This window comes from Silurus meridionalis, chromosome 7 (assembly GCF_014805685.1).
Source record: "Silurus meridionalis isolate SWU-2019-XX chromosome 7, ASM1480568v1, whole genome shotgun sequence".
NCBI classification, from domain to species: Eukaryota; Metazoa; Chordata; class Actinopteri; order Siluriformes; family Siluridae; genus Silurus; species Silurus meridionalis.
The window spans coordinates 27,381,179-27,397,906 of record NC_060890.1 but is presented as its reverse complement, the minus strand read 5'-3'; the positions used below and the strand labels follow the sequence as shown (position 1 = coordinate 27,397,906).

General features: G+C 43.1%; 1 protein-coding gene across 6 annotated transcripts; it reads left to right on the top strand.

Moving 5' to 3' along the window:
* Nucleotides 1-1,458: 1,458 nt before the first annotated feature.
* Nucleotides 1,459-11,640, top strand: fads6 (fatty acid desaturase 6). 6 transcript variants are annotated; one of them, XM_046853150.1, is made up of 9 exons: nt 1,459-1,538; nt 1,791-1,913; nt 2,032-2,212; nt 2,546-2,794; nt 6,636-6,802; nt 7,321-7,501; nt 8,006-8,190; nt 10,671-10,850; nt 10,939-11,640. In XM_046853150.1, the coding sequence occupies exons 3-9, from the start codon at nt 2,080-2,082 to the stop codon at nt 11,086-11,088; spliced, it is 1,245 nt and encodes a 414-aa protein (XP_046709106.1). In that variant the 5' UTR covers nt 1,459-1,538; nt 1,791-1,913; nt 2,032-2,079; the 3' UTR covers nt 11,089-11,640. The 6 variants fall into 6 exon arrangements, with proteins under 6 accessions (XP_046709106.1, XP_046709109.1, XP_046709105.1 ...); XM_046853149.1 differs by lacking the exon at nt 1,459-1,538 and adding an exon at nt 1,545-1,707; XM_046853153.1 differs by lacking the exon at nt 2,032-2,212.
* Nucleotides 11,641-16,728: the final 5,088 nt, after the last annotated feature.

The window sequence follows — 16,728 nt, the reverse complement described above, 5'->3', positions numbered from 1 at the left end:
GAGGGTTGAGGATACCTGTTTGCCCAGACTCAGATCTGTCGGAGAGAAAGTCCAGAATCCATCTGCAAGTGGAGGTGCAGATACCCAGGTCACTGAGCTTAGTGATCAGTACAGTGGGGAGGACTGTATTAAACGCAGAGCTAAAGTCAATGAACAGCATTCTGATGTAGGTGTTGTTTTTATCCAGGTGGGTGAGGGCTGAATGAAGAGCCGTGGAAACTGCATCCTCTGTCGACCTGTTTAAACTGGTGTAGGTCCAGTGTAGGTGGTAGACCCACAGTGAGGTGATTCAGAACCAGTTTCTCAAAGCACTTCTTTAGTAGTAGTTTTAGATTTAGAGCAGTAAATAATAGCGATTTTTAATAAATCTACAGTAAAGTGTGTCCTTTACTCTCAGTTAGTAGTCAGAAAGGAAGAAGTAGAAAATTCCTTTATTCACACTGAAATGAAGGCTACCACTGTATAACCTTCTCCCTGATCAGGAGCTGCCAGAGCAGCTGTAATATTCATCTACAGTATAATATTAATCTGTACAAAAGTGACCACTAGGGGGCGGTGTTTCTCAGTGATTCAGCAGTGCTGTGGGTAGGGTTTGGTTTTTCAGGTGCAGGTCAGAGCCACAGGTTCCTTACTGTAGTAATCCCTGAGTGCAGTGTTCCTCTGAGCAGTGTTCCTCAATGCAGTGTTCCTCAGTGCAGTGTTCCTCAGAGCTGTGTTGCTCAGAGCAGTGTTTCTCAGAGCTGTTTGTCAGAGCAGTGTTCCTCAGAGCTGTGTTCCTCAGAGCAGTGTTCCTCAGAGCTGTGTTTGTCAGAGCAGCGTTTCTCAGTGCAGTGTTCCTAAATGCAGTGTTCCTCAGTGCAGTGCTTCTCTGTGCAGTGCTCCTCAGAGCTGTGTTCCTTAGTGCAGTGTTCCTCAGAGTTGTGTTCCTCAGAGCTGTGTTCCTAAATGCAGTGTTCCTCAGTGCAGTGCTCCTCAGAGCTGTGTTCCTCTGTGCAGTGTTTCTCAGAGCTGTGTTCCTCAGTGCAGTGATTATGATGGTTATGATGAACATAATGATGATGATGTTGATGATGATGAATTTGATGGTTATGATGATGATGATGATGATGAAGATGATAAGGAAAGTGATGATGACGAAAGTGATTATGATGATGGTGATGATGATCAAGGTGATGATGATTGTGATGATTATGATGATGAGGAGGAGATTGGGGATGTAATAAAGATGAGGATGATGAGGAGGATAAGGATGATGATAAGAAGAAGGATGATCATAATAAAGAGGAGGATAACATACTGAGGATGTATATGAGAAGTTGTTATATAATAAGTTTTTATATGTGACTGATGTTAATCTTCATGTATGTATATTTACGATGTAAATGAATGCATGTCACTCATAATTCTTCCTGTTTGTTTTATTTGTTTTATTTGTTTTATGTCCTGTTTAAATGGATTAGTTCTGTTTTGGGCGGAAGTGTTTTCTCTTGCGTCATGACGTCATCAGCGCAGGCTCAGGTTACTGTGTGCGTACTGAGGTGAGCTGTTAGCGGTGCTCCCCCGGGATTACCCACAAAAACAGTTCTAAACATTTACATTTCATTCATCACGTGTTCACATATTATTGTTAAAAGTGTTATTAATGTGAAGTGATTTGTGGATGTATGTGGAGGATTAAACGCTTTATTATCTGAGTGCAGTGATCTGGTGAGGATCAGTGATGCTAAGCTAATGGCTACAGCGGCTGTGAAACAGTCTGTTTATTTAGTTTCTCTCTGTATTCCATACAGAATTGTTTGAGTGTTGATGACAATAAACTCCAGAACTGCTGCGACTCTGTTGTAAAGACTCGTCATTCCACAGCACAGCGCACCGGTCAGAACCGAACCCGACCGGTACCGGACCGCGCACAGGTGTATATCACACGGGGTTATATATATATATATATATATATATATATATATATATATATGATAAGGTGTAGTGTATAATATGATGTATAATTAAATGTAAGCCGTATTCTGTTGTCAGGTGAAAGAAACGAGGCTTGTGCTCCTGCTGTCTCTGTGGAACATCTGAATGATCTCAGGGTTCTGGGTGTTTACTTACTCATTCTATAGGACGGTGCCAATACTTTTGGAGCTGAATGAGAGCGAGGGGAGGGGCTTCCAGCATTCATCTTCTGAGAGACAAACACAACCTAGTTTCCTCTGTGTGTGTGTGTGTGTGTGTGTGTGTGTGTGTGTGTGTGTGTGTGATATTTAATATCAGAGAATGATGGGAACAACAGAAGAGTGGGAGGAGAAGAGAGATTAAAGGAGGAGAAGGGGAACGAAGTGAGGGTGAGGAAGAGAAGTGGAGAGAGAGAGAGAGAGAGGAAGAAAGAGAGGGAGGGAGAAAGACAGATAGAGAGAGAGAGAGAGTTCAGTTTAGAAGCACCAGAGATTGAGTGTGAGGACATTTTTCAAGTGAGTGTGTGTACGTGTGTGTATGAGTGAGTGTGTGTGTACGTGTGTGTAAGTGTGTGTGTACTTGTGTGTATGAGTGAGTGTGTGTCTCAGAAATAGCAGAATCAGCAGCATGCAGAAGGTCACAGAAGAATGGACAGAGATGGAGGAGAGGAGAACATCAGGGACATCAGCAGCAGGAAAGAAGGAGCAGAAGGAGGAGTGTGAGACACTGATGATGGAGCTGAACCGTCTGGTCCAGAAAACTGTGAGGGACAGTAGCTGGTGGGACAGGAGAGGACTGGACTGCACCATCCTAGCTTCAGCATTCATCAGCCTGCCCACAGGTAACACACACACACACATACACTCTCTCTTTCTCTCCCCAACCCGAGGCATCCTGAGGTTGCTCCAGCTCCAGTCACGTCCCACCTCATAAAGATTATGGACCTTTAAAGAAGTAGATGCTGCAATCATCCCGAACCATCTAGAGACGTACCAGTGACAATTGGATCTTACTTCATGTGGAGTTTGGACACTGGACCTCCTGGAGTGTTTAAAGGCTCTGGCATGGAGAAGCTGATGTTGGATCTGTGATGATCTCAGATGTGGAGCTATTTTATGAGTTGCTCAGTAGGTCCTAGTTTTATAACCATGATGACTGTAAAAGACTGTAGAAAGATCATCACTCATAATCACACACTCCAGTGCTCATGTTAGTTCTCACTCTCCAGTGTTCTGTAGTGTTTAAAGACTATAATTCCGGAGTAGAACGGGTGCTTTGAGGACGGATTGGACTGTAGTTGGTGTCGGCGGTCTGCTGCACTGACTCGGGAGTGCAGTTTGCTTCTGATCATCATCACTGTAACCCGCAACTTTGTATATATGCTTCAAATGGACATTTGGTGCAACCCAGATGAGGATGGGTTCCCTCTTGAGTCTGGTTCCTCTCAAGGTTTCTTCCTTATGCCATCTCGGGGAGTTTTTCCTTGCCACAGTTGCTCATCAGGGACAAACATACTTACAAAGAACATATTTATGTTTAATCACCACATTATCTGTGTAAAGCTGCTTTGAGACAATGTTCATTGTTAAAAGCGCTATACAAATAAAATGAATTGAATTGAATTGAACTATAATCACACTCTTGATGTCACCCAGATGAGGATGAGGTTCTGCTTTTGAGTCTGGTTCCTCTCAAGGTTTCTTCCTCAGTACATCTAAGGGAGTTTTTCCTTCACCACAGTCGCCCCAGACCTCATCATCAGAGATAAACACACATCATCCACCTTCATTCTTAAATTCTGTAAAGATGCTTTGAGACAACGTTTGTTGTGAAAAGCGCAATAGAAATAAACTTGACTTGAAACACACACACTTATTCATTCAAACACTCTTTCATGTGTATTATCATCACACAATTACAGTGTCGATCTCAGTATCAATCCCAGTATTGGCCGCAGTGTCAGTCGCAGTGTCAATCGACGTGTCGGTCGCAGTGTCAATCGCAGTGTCAATCGACGTGTCGGTCGCAGTGTCAATCGCAGTGTCAATCGACGTGTCGGTCGCAGTGTCAATCGCAGTGTCAATCGACGTGTCGGTCGCAGTGTCAATCGCAGTGTCAATCGACGTGTCGGTCGCAGTGTCAGCCGCAGTGTCAGTCACAGTGTCAGCCGCAGTCAGGGACAGGTACAGTCAATGTCTCAACAAAAATCTACATTTTAAAAATGTTCTTTAATTATTTTTTATATATGTCTTTTTGCATACCAAATATTACAGCGCAATGCAAGCCACTCGCAGAAACGCAGACGTGAAGCCTGGCATGGTGGAGTTGTAAAGGCAGATGTATAATAGGTAAAGGTGTGGTGGCATTTGTGAGAAAGTTGAATTCTTTATTTGAATAGTGCTTTTATCACTGCACAAAGCAGCTCACAGGACGTCTGGGGGGAAATCAACAGAATAACTGAGGCAGTGATCAGTACAGTGCAGAAACAACTAAAATAATTAGCATGCAGAAAGAAAAGTCTTTTTTATGTAATGAAATTGTAAAAATATTGATACATTTTTAGAATAAATATAAAAATAAAATGCTATAATGTACAATAAACTTTTAACTTACTGCAGTAAAGTGTAAAGTGGAGCTCATCATCTGAAGCCGGTGACTGGACTTCAGTAGGAAGTTTATTCCACCTTGTACTTTAAGGAATGATCTGTCCAGTAAAGCAGTGCTGAAGGATTGAAGGGAAGTGGTGCAGTTCCAGACGGTATGGAAAGTTACGTGTGTGGGAGAACCTGCAGTATAGAGATTTTGTTGCAAAGTCCATGCCGATGTGCAGGGGCAGATTTGCAGGACAGGGTTGCAGTAGGTGTAGGTATAGGGGGTGCTATTACTTTGCAGAGAAAGTGAATATAAAAGATACCCTTTCAGAAGGTAACACAGACATAAGATATTTACATTTACATTTGCGGCATTTAGCAGACGCCCTTATCCAGAGCGACGTACAAAAGTGCTTTAAATCTCTAGTAGTGAATAAATCTACACTGTACACAAGATTACAAACTCAATATAAATATAACTCGAATTCTACAAACTTGGAAAGTGCTAATTTAGGTATTTCAGGAAGAGGTAGGTCTTCAGTCGTCACTTGAAGATAGTCAGGGATTCTGCTGTACGGACATCTAGGGGAAGTTCATTCCACCACCTCGGTGCCAGAACAGAGAAGAGCCTTGAAGTGTATTTACCTCTCATTCTGAGAGAAAGTGGTACCAGTGGAGCAGTGCTGGAGGATCTCAGACAGCGTGGTGCAGTGCGAGATGTGATGAGGTCACTGAGGTAAGATGGTGCTGGTCCATTTTTGGCCTTGTAGGTGATCATCAGTGTTTTGAGTCTGATACGTGCAGCTACTGGAAGCCAGTGGAGGAGCAGCAGTGGGGTGGTGTGGGAGAACTTGGGCTGATTGAACACAAGCCGTGCAGCTGCGTTTTGGATCATTTGCAGTGGATGAATAGCGTTCAGGGGAAGACCTGCCAGCAGAGAGTTGCAGTAGTCCAGTCTTGAAATGACAAGAGACTGAACAAGCACCTGGGCAGCCTGTATAAACAGAAATGATCGAATCCTTCGGATGTTGTAGAGAAGAAATCGTCAAGAACGAGCAACATTAGCGACATGTGGGAAGAAGGACAGTTCATTGTCCATAGTTTCCCCAAGGTTACGAGCAGTGGCTGAAGGGGAGAGCAGAGAGTCATGAAGTGTTATTTGGAGATCTTGACCTGGAGATGAATCACCTGGGATGACCAGCAGTTCTGTTTTGCTGGGGTTGAGTTTTAGTTGGTGAGCACTCATCCATGAAGATATGTCTGTCAAGCATGCTGATATCTGAGCGGAAGCTGTGGTATCTGATGGAAGGAAAGAAAAGATTAGTTGAGTGTCATCTGCATAGCTGTGATAAGAAAACCCATGTGAGGATATGACTTCACCAATGGAGTGGGTATAGAGGGAGAAAAGGAGGGGATCAATTACAGAGCCTTGTGGGACACCAGTGGTGAGTCTGCACGGGGCAGATGTGGATCCCCTCCATGTTACCTGGTATGAGCGACCTTCCAGGTAGGAAGCAAACCATTCCCATGCTGTTCCGCAGATACCAAGGCTCTTGAGGGTTGACAAAAGTGTCTTATAGTGAGGAGACGACAGCATCCAAATATCCCAGTTCACCAAACACTCCATATCCATGATCCCTCCAGATCTGCTCCTTTACTTCACAAACACCTACTGACTAAAGACTCCACTAAATATGTGTTCAGCCTCGACTTGAACACTGAGACTGTGTCTGAGTCCCAAACACTGATTGGAAGGTTGTTCCATAACTGTGGGGTTTATTAAAGAAACATCTGCCCCCTGGTGGAGTCTTCATTATTTGAGGTACCAACAAATAGCCTGCACCTTTTGATCTAAGTAGGCGTGGAGGATCATACTGGTACAGAAGTTCACTCAGATACTGTGGTGTGAGAGCGTTAAGTGCTTTATACGTCAGTAGCAGTATTTTATAATCAGTGTGAGATGTAATTGGGAGCAGTGTAGATGATTAAAACAGGGCTGATGTGATCATATTTTCTAGATCTAGTACTGTGTGTAGATATAGCGTAAATGATATCTGTCATTTTGTCTCTTTCTGTCTTTCTTTATCGCAGCATTCTTGCTCTTGTCCTCGTCTCACGTGTGTTACTTCCTGTTGGGTTTGGTTCTGATGGGAGTGGCTCATGCCGTGATCACAGTGAAGGGAACTCATTTGGCCAGTCATGGAGCTCTAACCGAGTCCAGTGCCTGGGGACGGTTCTGGGTCGTCTTCTTTATCGAGGTGAGACACTCTTGTCGTCTGAATACTGCCCAAAGGGGGTGGAGCTCCAGTTACAATTCATCAGCGAGTTCCAGAGTAATAGCAATACAGTGATCCAAGGTATTAAAAAGTTTCGAGATTATCTTTGTTAATCTACAAGAAAGTGCTTTATTTACACTGCATCTGGAAAGTTTTCACAGAGCTTCACTTTTTCATTTCTTTCCTCAAAATTCCACAAACAATTTAAACTCATGACTATTCGATCAGTCCAGCACTGTGCCATCACTTTCACTTGATAGTTTGATATAATTATCACAGATAAGGACAAATGAAAATGAAGAGTAGCGTTAAATGGAAAAGTTTGACTAGCCATCCTTTAGGGTTCTCAGAGGTTCTTAGTAACATCACTACTAGCGCTGATCTTCTCCACAAACCCATTCAGCATGCTCTGTTTTATTATACAACACTGTTTACTGTTTGTCCTGTGAGTCTGAGAGAAGCTGTCAGCTTGTGTTAGCTGTTAGCGTTGTGTGTTTCAGGTGTGTGGCTCGTTCACGGCGAATGTGAGTGTGAAATCACACGTTAAAATGCACCACGCTCACACGAACGTGATCGGACTCGGAGACTCGAGCACATGGAAGGTTCCGTTCCTGCCACGGAGTGTTTATCTGTTCATCGCACCGCTCGTTGTGCCCATCATCACTCCTCTAGTGGCCATGGGTGAGGCAAAAGGGGCGGGACTTATCAGTGCTTAGCTATGTAGTTTTGCACCTCGCTCATTAAAGTATTTGTTAGCATCATAATTTTAGCCTAGCTGACATTGAGTTTCTAGAAGGCTAGATTAGCTATAATATATTCAAATCTACTCTGCATCTTTTTACTAACATATATATTTATTGTGTAACAACCTAGCAAGCTAACATTAACAACAGCTGCTAATCAGTATTCAGTTAAAGTCTTTTAAAACTAGCTAATAGCTAGTATTCTAGAAAGTTTTCATTAGGGTTTTGTGGGGGGGGGGGTGGGGGCTATTGGGGTAGTTAATTGCCCACTTTGCTGTGATCCAGTTTGTGATTGGCTAAAAGCACCTGACCTCACCTTACTTGACGCAGGTCTTGTCTAATGTTTTTAATATACATATAATAGCTAGCCTAACATTCACTAAAAAATTAGATAAGAATGTGTGTGTGTGTGTGTGTGTGTGTGTGTGTGTGTGTGTTGTAGGGCAGCTAAAAGGCCAGCCTCTGTACACAGCAGTGCGTACAGTGGTGTGTGTGTGTGTAGGTGTGTGTTCCCAGTATGTACTGCTGCGGTGTGTATCAGGGTTTACATGTAGCTCAGCGCTGCTGGTGATGCTGCTGAGCAGAGGCATGTTCTCCATCCCATACATTCACATCAACATCTTCCAGGTGAGAAACACACACACACACACACACACACACACACATTCTTTTCTTACCTCCTTAATGTGCTTTAGAGCAGTGGTCCCCAACCCCCGGGCTGCGGACCGGCACCGGCCCGTGGGTCAGTTGGTACCGGGGGGCCGCACAGAAAGAAGACATAACTTACATTATTTCTGTTTTATTTATGATCTGATTCTGAACGATGTTTTATTGTGGAAAATTCACAGATTTTCTCCTCCACATCTGTCTATCACGCACTCTTGATGCAGGTCACATGACTTACCTCCATCCACTACCTTCTTAAAGGAGCTCCGGTCACATGACTTACCTCCATCCACTACCTTCTTAAAGGAGCTCCGGTCACATGTCTTACCTCCATCCACTACCTTCTTAAAGGAGCTCCGGTCACATGACTTACCTCCATCCACTACCTTCTTAAAGGAGCTCCGGTCACATGACTTACCTCCATCCACTACCTTCTTAAAGGAGCTCCGGTCACATGTCTTACCTCCATCCACTACCTTCTTAAAGGAGCTCCGGTCACATGACTTACCTCCATCCACTACCTTCTTAAAGGAGCTCCGGTCACATGTCTTACCTCCATCCACTACCTTCTTAAAGGAGCTCCGGTCACATGACTTACCTCCATCCACTACCTTCTTAAAGGAGCTCCGGTCACATGACTTACCTCCATCCACTACCTTCTTAAAGGAGCTCCGTCACATGTCTTACCTCCATCCACTACCTTCTTAAAGGAGCTCCGGTCACACGACTTACCTCCATCCACTACCTTCTTAAAGGAGCTCCGGTCACATGTCTTACCTCCATCCACTACCTTCTTAAAGGAGCTCCGGTCACATGACTTACCTCCATCCACTACCTTCTTAAAGGAGCTCCGGTCACATGTCTTACCTCCATCCGCTACCTTCTTAAAGGAGCTCGGTCACATGTCTTACCTCCATCCACTACCTTCTTAAAGGAGCTCCGGTCACATGACTTACCTCCATCCGCTACCTTGTTAAAGGAGCTCCGGTCACATGACTTACCTCCATCCGCTACCTTGTTAAAGGAGCTCCGGCCGCAAACACATAATACATTACTGTTAAATTCAAACCCCCGAGAGAGAAAAATGAACAAAAATCAACACAGTGATTCACGTTTATTATTAGATTTATAAAATACCAGTTTTTATGCGCGTATTATTTTATTTTGTTGTATTTATCCTCCACACATTAAAGACCGGTCCAAGAAAATATTATCCAACATTAATCCGGTCCGTGGTGCAGAAAAGGTTGGAGACCACTGCTTTAGATCATCAGTTGTGTTGTGCAGAGGAAAGTGTGAGTACAGAGTCAATATCACTATTAGTGCTTCTACATCTACTGTACAAATCCAGGTTATAGCAGGAAACACTCAGTTAAGGAAAGAGAAAAGATCCATCATTACTTTGAGAAATGAAGCTCAGTCGAACGCTATGATGGAACAAGCTCTCATGAGGACTGTCCCAGGAAAGGAGGACAGAGAGCTACCTCTGCTGCAGAGGATACGTTTAATAGAATCACCAGCCGATTTACATAAAAGCTTTTCGGAGTTCAAGTGGCAGATATATTTCAACATCCACTGAGTCAGACCTTCATGGTCAGATTGTGGCAAAGAAACCATTACTTCAGAAGAACAACAAACAGAGAAACTCTATCAAAGCAGTTTTGTTCTCCCCAGCTGGAGGTTTGAACTTGGCTCTGGTTCATTAAGGACCATAACAGTGGAGAAAAGAACAATTCACAGCCGTATTTATTCCCAGCGTGAGACTTTAGTGCTGATCCTGTGTGGTATTCATCTAGTTTTTTTGTTCTGATCCTCTAAAATATGTGTGACTTTTTGGAGCTCTTTGATGGCTGAGAATACTTTGGAAAAAGGACTGAACAGAACTCTTTATTCTCTGTGAGAGTTTTTCGGTTCCCATAACCATCCATGACATGAACCTCCAGTTCAGCAAAAACAATTCAACACACTCACATGTACCAGTTCTGGGATCCACATAATCATAATCAGATAAAAACACACACTTTAACAATACATATATAATACAAACCTACCTGATTATGATCTGGTGTTGATTAGGAACACCAAAACCTGTTTATCTAAATGGCTGTTGGTCCTCCAGCATGTTGGAGATGTATTAAGTATCCGACTCATCCCACTCAAGATCTAAAAACTGGGATCTTCTTCTGCAAAGCATTCCCACAGTTGTCTTTGTAAGATGGAAAATTAAGGAGACCACTGCAGAGGTCCAGCCTGGTCCAGATGTTAGACGTTAAAAGTATTGTTTATGTAGAAACCTCTACATTTGGTTATATAATAAAGAGAATTAACCAAGAACCTTTGAGGAACCTGAAAGTGTAGTGGTTCTGTTAGAGAGCATTTTCTCAGCACGCCCGGGTTTGATGGTAAATTGGTTGGCTGATGAGTTGTAATTGTGTCCACAGCACATCGGACTGCCGATGTTTTCTCCGAATCGCCGACCCAAGCGTATTTACCAGATGAGCCACGGAGTGTTAAACCTGTCAAGGAACCGGCTGTTGGACTGGATCTTCGGCCACTCGCTCATCAACTGCCACGTGGAGCATCATCTGTTCCCCTCGCTGTCCGACAACATGTGCCTCAAGGTGTATGGGTTCTCCATTAGATAAGAACATCAAACATTTTTGATTTGGAGGTTGTTAACAGTGTGTGTGTGTGTGTGTGTGTGTGTAGGTAAAGCCGATCGTGTCGCAGTTCCTGAAGTCGAAGGCTTTGCCGTATCAGGAGGACGGATACTTCTCTCGTTTGCGACTCTTCTTCCACAAGTATCAGGAGCTGATGGTGTTTGCTCCACCGATCACCGAGCTGGTGGGGGTACAGTGAGGCTGAACCCCATCATAAATCCCGACATTTCGTCTCTCTCACACACACACACACACACACACACACACACACACACACACACTAAGATTGTAGACATCATACACAACTTCCATCGTGATTACACTAGGTTCTGATGTCGGTTAAAGACATACTAAAGACTAATAATGTTTAGGGTCTTAGATAGAGACCATACAGACAGGCTACAGCCATAGGCCACACCCACTGGACAGGCTACAGCCACAGGCCACACCCACCAGACAGGCCACAACCACTGGACAGGCCACACCCACAAAGGAGATCATTAGTGCATTAGTGTAATAACATCTGCTTATTTCTGTAACAATGAGCAAAACATCAGGTAAAGCAAAAAGTTAACAATTATGCTTTTAAACATGAAAGAGATTCACTGAGAAAACAAACATGCAGCTCTGCACTATAATAACACTAATAACAACATTTTATTCATGCCATTTTTTACTTTTGTTTCTTTTTTGTTGGAACCAGTCAAAGCACTGCATGTGATCTTTAATAAACAAAAGTTTAAAATGGAAATGGATTGGATTATTGTGGTTTTACACACAAACGTTTGTGTATATAAGGTTTCTCCACAGGTTTCTCCTATCCTCCACATCCGCCTCTTTTACACCAACTACCTGCATGTCTTCCCTCACCACATCCATAAACCTTCTCCTTGGTCTTCCTCTTTTCCTCCTTCCTGGTGTCTCCATCCTCAGCATTCTCCTACTGATATACCCCATGTCCCTCCTCTGCACATGTCCAAACCATCTCAATCACACCTCCCTCACCTTGTCTCCAAAACGTCCAACATGCGCTGTCCCTCTAATAAACTTATTTCTAATCCTGTCCATCGTCGTCACTCCCAAAGAACATCTCAACATCTTCAGCTCTGCTACCTCCAGCTCCACCTCCTGTCTTTTACTCAATTCCACTGTCTCTAAACCATACAACATCTCAGGTCTCACCACAGTCCTATAAACTTTCCCTTTCACTCTCACAGATACTCTTCTATCACAAATCACTCCTGCTATCACTCTTCTCCACCCACTCCACCCTGCCTGCCCTCTTTTCTTCACTTCTCTAACACAATCTCCATTACTTTACACTGTTGACCCCAGGTACCTGAACTCCTTCACCTTCTCCACCTCTTCTCCCTGCAACCGCACCCCTCCACTGTCCTCCCTCTCATTCACACACGTACTCTTTCTAACTCCTACTGACTTTCATTCCCCTTCTCTCCAGCATGTACCGCCACCTCTCCAGGCTCTTTTCCACCTGCTCCCTACTCTCACCACAAATCACAATATCATCCGCAAACATCATAGTCCATGGAGACTCCTGTCTGACTTCGTCCTTCAACCTGTCCATCACCACTGCAAACAGGAAAGGGCTCAGAGCCGATCCTTGATGCAGTCCAACCTCCACCTTGAACCAGTCTGTCGTTCCTACTGCACACTTCATTGCTGTCACACTGTCCTCATACATGTCCTGCACCACCCTCACATACTTCTCTGACACACCAGACTTCCTCATACAACACCACAACTCCTCTCTCCACCCTGTTGTACGCTTTCTCTAAATCCACACACACACAATGCAGCTCCTTCTGTCCTTCTCTATACTTCTCCATCAACATTCTCAAAGCAAATAATGCATCTGTGGTGCTCTTCCTGGGCATGAAACCATACTGTTGCTCACAGATGGTCACCTCTTCTCTCAGCCTGGCTTCCACTACTCTTTCCCATAACTTCATGGTGTGACTGATCAACTTAATTCCACTGTAGTTACTGCAGGTCTGCACATCTTCCTTATTCTTAAAGATCGGTACCAGCACACTCCTTCTCCATTCCTCAGGCATCTTCTCACCTTCCAAAATCCGGTTAAAGAATCTGGTTAAAAACTTCACTGCATCTCTCCTAAACATCTCCATGCTTCTACCGGTATGTCATCTGGTCCAACCAACTTTCCACTCTTCATCCTCTTAATCGCTGCTCTCACTTCCTCCTTACTAATCCTATCCACTTCCTGCTTCACCAACTCCACATCATCAACCTTCTCTCTCTGATTTTCCTCATTCATCAGCTGCTCAAAATACTCCTCCACCTTCTCAACACACTCTCCTCACTAGTCAACACATTTCCATCTCCATCCTTTACTGCTCTAACTTGCAGCACATCCTTACCAGCTCGGTTCCTCTGCCTGGCCGAATGCTACAAATCCTTTTCTCCTTCCTTAGTGTCCAACTTCTCCTACAGCTCCTCATATGCCTTTTCCTTGGCTTTCGCCACATCCCTCTTCACCTGCTGCTGCATCTCCTTGTACTCCTGCCTACTTTTCTCATCACTCTGTCGATCCCAATTCTGTTTCTCCAACCTCTTTCTCCTTCTGCTCTCCTGCACTTCCTCATTCCACCACCATGTCTCTTTGTCTTTCTTTTTATTTCCAGATGTTACACCAATAACCTTTCTAGCTGTCTCCCTCATCACTCCTGCAGTAGTTCCACAATCATCCAGCACTTCTTCACCACCACCGAGCTCCTGTCTGACCTCTTCCCTGAACCTCACACTACAGTCTTCCTCCTTCAGCTTCCACCATCTTATTCTTCTTTCAGTCCTCACTCTCCTCCTCTTCTTCTTCACCTCCAAACCATCCTACAGACCACCACCCGATGCTGTCTAGCTATACTGTCCCCTGCCAACACCTTACAGTCTCCAATCTCCTTCAGGTTGCATCTCCTGCATAGAACATAGTCCACCTGTGTGCACCTTCCTCCACTCTTATACGTCACCCTGTGATCCTCCTTCTTCTTAAAATACGTGTTCACCACTGCCATTTCCATCCTTTTAGCAAAATCTACCACCATCTGCCCTTCCACATTCCTCTCCTTAAAACCATACCTACCATCACCTCCTCATCACCTCTGTTCCCTTCACCTACATGCCCATTAAAGTCTGCCCCAATCACCAATCGTTCTTTCCTAGGTACACCATCTACCACTTCATCTAATTCACTCCAGAATCTTTCCTTCTCCTCCATCTCACAGCCAACTTGTGGAGCATAGGCACTGATGACATTTATCATCATCCCTTCAACTTCCACCTTCACGTTCATCACCCTATCAGAAACTCTCTTCACCTCCACTACACTCTTACTGTACTCTTCCTTCAGAATCCCCCTACACCATTTCTCTTCCATCCACACCATGATAAAACAGTTTAAACACCTCCAATGTTCCTGGCCTTACTCCCTTTCCACTTGGTCTCCTGAACACACAACATATCTACCTTTCTCCTCTCCATCATATCAGCTACCTCTCTCCCTTTACCAGTCATAGTACCAACATTTAAAGTACCAACCCGAAACTCCACTCTCCTCCACTTCTCCTCCACTCTCCTCCACTTCTCCTCCACTTCTCTCCACTCTCCTCTATTTCTCCTCCACTTCTCCTCCACTCTACTCCACTTCTCCTCCACTCTCCTCCACTGCTCCTTTCCCTGCTGTCTCTGTAGACGTTTTCCTCCTCTCCTTCTCCTCCTTCAGACAACAGCAGCACAGTTTACACCAGTACCCTGTTGTTAATGATGCCTGTGGTGGTTGTTGGTAATCCGGGTCTCGACCGATCCGGTATGAAATTCTGATTCCTGATCCGCATGTTTGATTTTACACGTTTTACACTGGATGTCCTTCATAACACAAACCTCCACATTTATCTGGACTCGAGACACTGAGAGTCTCCTGACCTGAGTAACTCTAATGACTGGGTTTTACTTTCTATAAAACTAAATAAAATAAATGTAATTTGAATAAATTCATCTCATGCTAAAATGCATTTAGAAGACATTCTACACTATTAAAATTCATTGCACTTTACTTTTTTGTGTATTGTGTTTGAATAACACACAGTTACACTGATAGCAGATACACACTGTACAGTAGAGTTTACTATGAGCCAGGATTTTATTTATTGTCATTAATATCATTTAAAAAATAAATATATAATACAACTTTTCAGCATTAAGAACAATTTCACAACATAATAATCACAAACTTTACCACATACTGCAACTTTACATCATAATATACAGAACTCATGAACCTGAAACTTGAGCTTCTAATCATTATATGTATAAATGTGTATTATATGTGTTTGTGTATAGATTTGTATAGTTGTGTAAATTTTGTCTTGATGAAGGAACTCCACTAGTTGTAGTGATTCCCATCTCGTTCCATATTTCATGTTCTAATCGTGTTTCTCCGTATTCCTCAGGTTCTTCTCATGTCGTCTCCTGATCATTGCCTGTTTCTTACTCAGCACTTTCTGCACACTCGGGTGAAACAAGGTAACAACAGGCTGGAAAAGTACGTGAGATTAATAAGAAACAGCAGAAGGAAAGTTTTACAACTCCTGAGGTAAACTAGCAGCAGGTCAGTAACATGATTTGGTATAAAAGATATTTGAGATGCAGATTCCTCAGCAGTGAAGATGGCAGAGGTTCACCAGTCGGAGAAATGCGGTGTGTATGAATTGTACAGTTTCAGAATAATGTTTCCTGTTGTGAAGACTTTGAATTTCTCATCATGTACAGAATATAACATCATCTAAAGTTTCAAAGAGTCTGGAGAAATCTCTGTACACAAGCCACAAGGTGAAAATCAATATTGGATGTTTGTGATCTTCAGGCCCTCAGGCCTGATTCTGTAATGGAGAATCACTGCATGGAATCATCAACACCTCAGGAACTGAGAACACAGTTCACATGTCATCCACTAATGCAGGTTAAATCTCTATCATGTAAAGAAAAAGGCATGCGTGAACATGATCCTGAACTAAAGAGGAGAGAAATCTTCTGGCTTGTTATCAGTGCTTAGTTCAAAAAGCTGCATATCTGATGGGTTGGTGGTTCAGTTCCTGTGGAATGAGCACATGAGTACATCTGGAAAGACTCCATCAATGCTGAACTCTATACTCAGGTTTTAAAGCAACAAATGCTTCTGTTCAGAAAACGTCTTTTTCAGGGAAGGTCTTGTATAATTGAGTAAAACAATGTTAACTGCATACTGCATCTCTTCCTATAGCATGAGTCTGGGTGCTGAACTGACCTGCTGCAGGCTGGACCTCTCACCATTTAGTGAATCCTGAAATAAAAAATACAACAAAGGAAACCCAGAACTGTTGCAGCTAGAATCCAGTATCAGACACATATAGGAGAACATTCTTCTCTCAAAACTTCACTAACTGTTCTCCTCAGTTCCCAGATGAGTACAAAGATCATAATATGACTTTACAACTTACATGTTTGAAACCGCATGCTGCTGCCATCTGCTGGTAAAACCTGTTACTGCAACCAAAACCCAAAACACTAACTGCTTACAGTATAGTACATAGAGCAGTTATTAAACTTCATAAAGTCTACATTTATTAAAACTATTATTTAAATAATACAAAATACAAAACTATAAATGTTCTTCCCAATCTTGATGATGTTACTTCATGTTCAAACATGTTCAAACTAAATTATAGTATATTATTATTATTATTATTATTATTATTATTATTATTATTATTATGATCATTGAATAGGACGTCTTTGAATGCCTTAGCTCTTCACTCTTCACAGACCA